This window comes from Dysidea avara, chromosome 11 (genome assembly GCF_963678975.1).
Source record: "Dysidea avara chromosome 11, odDysAvar1.4, whole genome shotgun sequence".
Lineage (NCBI taxonomy): Eukaryota > Metazoa > Porifera > Demospongiae > Dictyoceratida > Dysideidae > Dysidea > Dysidea avara.
The window spans coordinates 4707899-4713180 of record NC_089282.1 but is presented as its reverse complement, the minus strand read 5'-3'; the positions used below and the strand labels follow the sequence as shown (position 1 = coordinate 4713180).

Sequence of the window (5282 nt, the reverse complement as noted above, 5' to 3'; positions counted from 1 at the left end):
ATCTGTCTCATGCAGTGATTGTTCTACTACCTGATATATCAAGCAGGTCTCTTCAATTCATTTATTGCATGACCAAGGCAAGTTTTGTTACTACAATACAGTAGCTGATTAGATGTCAGTTGTTTCTGCTGATCTTGACAAGATAGTTTAGAAGACCACTCAATTTCAGTTTCAGAACATAATATCCACAGAGAATTAACTAAAAAGTTACTGGTGACAGGAAAAGGCTAGGTGACCATGACTTTATTCAGTCAAATAAACAGAATATATGGTTGATTGAGTGAGGTATCACTTCAGAATGTTCAGATGACCAGTGATGGGATGCATGGATTCATCGAATTTTTGTTGCGGTTGGAGACATTAAATATCCAAAAGTAAACTGACTGTATAATATTAATTCACTTTCTTTATATTTTCTCAGTCTTGAGCCTGTATACAAATAATTAAATTTTTCTTAGTCAATAGAAATCCTAGAATAAGATGGGAGAGAAAATTTATCTTTGTTTACCTATACTGTACAACTTCAAAGGAAAATGAAGAAAACATACAGACAAGTCAATAAAATTAGTACAACTACAATAAGGTGAATTATAGATTTAAATACTTAGAGCCTTTAGATAATTTTTGTTCCAAAGCAAAATTATAGATGGAAAAAAAGACTGGTGAGATCTTAGTTAATTAACGACAGTGGATGGAGATTAAAAGGGTGGTAACTTCTTGAATATGTTGCAATGTGGAGGTACAAATCAAAATGGGATATCAATTTCATTATAAAAAATTTGTACACAAATAATCTAGCAATACTGTATTCATTTGTTCTCCACTTAAATATGCTACAACAGTGTCAGTACTTTGGCAGTCTACCTTGAAATCTCAACTCTAGAGTAGATCCAACACAGAGCAGCCCGCACTGTAACAAATACATGTGATCCCACCAGGCAAACGTGATTTGGACCAAGATGTGTGTGTAATTTCAATGTATCTAGTCAGACCTGAAATGGAACGCTCACATTAATTACATACCACCTAAGAATCCTAGAACTTCTTAAGTGTAACATTTCACATGCTTCACTTCAAACAAAACAGGTTAAATTTGTTCGTCTATTTTCAGTCCAGCTGGTCCATGAAATTACAGTGGCTATGGGCATGGTTTCACATGCACAGAAGGCTTATAATTGAGATTTGGTTGATCTTGGAGTTTTGGTTTAGCCTGATTCAAGGCTAGCAGTCAGACGCATCCCTGAATTTGTGCAACAGAAAAAAATCAGCTCACTATTGAACACGGCATTATTCCACTGTACCGGCTGTTAATAACCCCATGCATACACTTCAGTGATGTTTGTTTGCAGAATATAGCCTCCTTGCGGTCTGCCAAAATACTTGTTCCTCACACACTGCACAAAATTCTTCAAGTCGTTTTAATTCAGCTGGCTCTTTCCTGTTACCAGTGTCTTCTTACTTGCTTTGTACACTAATTTATGACTTGAAAAGCTGGCCCAGACTGTTTCCTAAAGTCAAAATAAGCAAAAACAGCTCACATAAAATGCCCCTTCATTACTACGCATACTTGTAGTATCCGTGTTAAGCGCCTGTGTTTTGCACCAGAGAACTGTTATAGGAATTTGTGTGGTTATTATATCAATAATGTTGGGCGCACGCAATCTTTGCACATGTTTACTAAAAATAAAACTAGTTTTTGAGTGATAGCCATAAAAGCTTCAAATTTTGCACGGAGATAGGCAGATAAATTCTCTACAGGACTATGAAAAGATTTTGTCCGTATCACTATGAGTTCGCGAGTAATGGCGATGGAAACGCGAGGGTTTGGTTAGTGAAACACACTTTCAGGGCTTACTTATTATCAATGTAAGCTATGGATTAATACTTTTTCATAGATATGTGAGTTGTAACCTTTAGTATATTTAGCGCAATTTCCAGCGCTCTAGTGGTAAAGATGAAGGACTAGTTTCGATTTAAGCGCTCTGGAAAGAATTTCACGTAGCTATAGAACGGTAAAGGCTAGTGAAATTCTGTTTGGTTTGTGTTGAAGAGAAGGGGAACCACTACCAATATAAGTGCCATATATGGATTCATTTTACACGTTGTCTGGTTATAAGAGGCAGTACAAAATCATGCATTGTATGGCTTCAAATATCCGCGAGCACCCTTAATCACCCACTGGAGGTGCCACTGACAACTTGTAAGGGCAATTTTAGCAATGGTAAGTTACAAGCTTCAATTTGAGAAAGCGTTCCGTTCCGTGGTTTAGTCCATCGTTCCGTTCCTTAGAATAGACCCCACCAAGATTGGAATCCAAGTAAGCGCGTTTCCCGAGAAAAAAAAATGGACAGTGCTAGGGAAAGCGATCGTCTTCAACATCTTTATCTTACTGGAGTGAGGCCAAACGGCAACAACATTGGCGTGGGTGCTTATGGAAGAGTTTTCGAGGTCGAATTTTGTGGAACCTTGTATGCAGCGAAGGAAATTCACTCCGTTCTGATAGAAGAAGTGGGGCGAGAAGGATTCGAAAGAATGAAGAAGATGTTTATTGAGGAATGTCATCAAAGTAGTGTTCTTGGACATCAGAATGTAGTCCACGTGCTAGGGGTATACAATCCTGGTGGTGAGTCGCGATTACCAGTTCTAGTGATGGAGAGGATGCAGGAGAGCCTCACGTCACTGGTGGAAAAGTACCCAAATATTCCAATGTGTGTGAAGTTGTCTATGTTACTGGATGTGTCTAGAGGATTGTGGTACCTCCACAGTCATAATCCTCCCATCGTCCACCGAGATATTTCCCCCAATAATATCTTATTGACTAGTCAGTTTGTGGCAAAAATCAGTGACCTAGGAGTAGCCAAAGTGATAAGAGCAGACAGCAAGAAGACAAAGACTCGTGCTCCAGGAACGGTGGATTTCATGGGACCAGAAGCTTTAGCAGAGATCCCAGAGTATGGTCCTCCCCTTGATGTGTTCTCTTACGGTGGAGTGATACTTCATGTGGTGAATCAAGAATGGCCTAAACCACTACATTATGTGGTGACTGATCCTAAGACTAGAAAACTGGTGGCTTTATCAGAAGTAGAACGACGTCAAGAACATGCAGAGAAGATGAGAGGAGCTCCAGCAGACCTAAGACGTTTAGTTGAACAATGTTTTCACAATGATCCAAATAGACGTCCTCCAATATCAGATGTATCAGAGAGGATGAGGAGGATGAAAGTAGCAGAGAATGTGAGTGTGACCATGAACCCTATAACATGGCAGATCAAACCAAGAACTGAAATTCTGAGGAATGAACCATTGGTAAGAATTATATTTACGTACTTATTATAGTCTTATTATTTTTTACAGATTGCTTTGCAAACAGATATATTCAATAAAAGAGTGATGGTAAAATGGGAAGAGGTAGCTCCTCTACCAGTGGGTCGATCAGCACATACAGCAGTATTACTACATGGATCAATTTATGTTGGTGGAGGATTTGAGGGGAAAAGCAATGTAGAGAGGAAGGACTGCTACAGACTTGATATTTACAATGTTTATGCCAACCGATGGGACCCTTCTCCTATCACCACACCACACTGTTGGTTTGCTATGACTGTACTGGATGATAAATTGATCATTGCTGGAGGTAGAACGAAGAGTAGTAGTAATACCAACAAGGTATTTGTTCTTGACCGTGGGCAATGGAAGGACTACAGTGAAATGCCAACTGCTAGAGCTGGTGCAGCTGCTGTTGGATATAAGTCAATGATAATTGTGGCAGGAGGAGAAGTACTGGTTAAAGATAATTTTACTGTATTACCTACCACTGAACTACTAGACACTACTAATGGATGTTGGTACACTTGTGATGACCTCCCTGTAGCACACTTGCAGCTCCAGAGTAAAATTATTAACAACACACTTTACCTGTTAGGTGGAATTAATGGAGATGCTATCCCATCCTCACAAGTGTTCACTGCTTCACTAGACAACCTCTCAAGTCGCCAGGTGAAGTGGCAGTCTCTCCCAGACACTCCATGGTGTTGTTCAACCCCTGTTGTTCTGTACAACAATTTCCTGTTAACAGCTGGTGGAAGAAAATCATCAACTGGTCCTATAGACTTTAAGACTACTGAGGTATGTGCTTTCAACCCATCAAATGGTTTATGGAAAGAATTAGCAAATATTCCAACAGCAAGAACTTTTCCAGGAATAGCAAATGTGGCTGATGATACGTTGATTATGATGGGTGGGGCTACTATTGAAGCAGAATATTCATATTGTACATACATTGGTCAGTGCATAGTTAAGTAATATTTCATTATTCTAACTATATATCTATCCTGCAATATTTTTGGTCAGTAATACCAATTTTAATGTTTAGCTACCAAGCAGGCTTGGTGGGTGCTACTGTGCATAAAGGGAAATCTGAAAGGTTGTATGCAAACTTGAAAAGCATATGCTAAACCTCTACCGTACATTTTTACATTTTTGTACCACTATTTGCAGCACTATCTAACCTTGGTCATTCATATAACAAGAGAGACTTACCTTCCGCCATCGCACATGCATCATGGTATAAATTCCTGTAATGGTTGCATTTGTATCATGTTCAGATGAAAGATGAGTTAGCTATCCATAGCAAAAGGCACATTTAAATGTTATGGTGCATGTGCCACTCCCTTGTGTACATATTCTTTCAACCCACCATAAATTAATTGTGATAGTGTTGCTCATTGAACATACTAGCTATAGGCACCTTAGACATAATTCAAACATTTTTGGTGTATTTTATGGCTGTGTATATTAAACAAATTGCTACCCACATAGGCATAGCCTAAGGGGAACATGGCAAGTTAAGTGGGTTAGAGCCCCTCTACTTTTAGAGATCAAGATACTCTAATAAAACAGTTAAGAGTAGCATAATTATAAGGCATGTATAGGGACAAGGTGAAAGGAAGTGCCAACTGAATTCCCATCAAAAATTCCCCTCCAAAATAATATCTGTAACACATACCACTGGATATACCCAAGTAGTCATCCATCACAAATTGAGTCAAACCAGATCTATACAGATATTATAAGTAAACAACTTTTATTTCAAAAGACTTCCAAGAATCTGGAATTATCTTACAGTCATGCATTAGAATACACAGATCTCATGCAGCCTCCTCACAATCAACGTGCATATTTGGATTCAACAATGAAGTGCAACTTTCTTTTTGTGTCCTTATATAATATTATAGCAAAATGTGGGGTTGCTTTTGGCCTGTTTTCCTCAGTAAATCAGAATG

General features: G+C 38.6%; 1 protein-coding gene across 2 annotated transcripts; it reads left to right on the top strand.

Annotated features, from left to right (window-relative positions):
• The first annotated feature begins 1732 nt into the window (after nt 1-1732).
• Nucleotides 1733-4371, top strand: LOC136238789 (uncharacterized). 2 transcript variants are annotated; one of them, XM_066029386.1, is made up of 3 exons: nt 1733-2221; nt 2290-3306; nt 3355-4371. In XM_066029386.1, the coding sequence occupies exons 1-3, from the start codon at nt 2219-2221 to the stop codon at nt 4300-4302; spliced, it is 1968 nt and encodes a 655-aa protein (XP_065885458.1). In that variant the 5' UTR covers nt 1733-2218; the 3' UTR covers nt 4303-4371. The 2 variants fall into 2 exon arrangements, with proteins under 2 accessions (XP_065885458.1, XP_065885459.1); XM_066029387.1 differs by having other exon boundaries at nt 1733-3306.
• Nucleotides 4372-5282: the final 911 nt, after the last annotated feature.

Coding starts and splice junctions, on each gene's coding strand:
- LOC136238789 (XM_066029386.1), top strand. Junction 3,307..3,354: donor TTCTGAGGAATGAACCATTG/GTAAGAATTATA, acceptor TATTTTTTACAG/ATTGCTTTGCAAACAGATAT.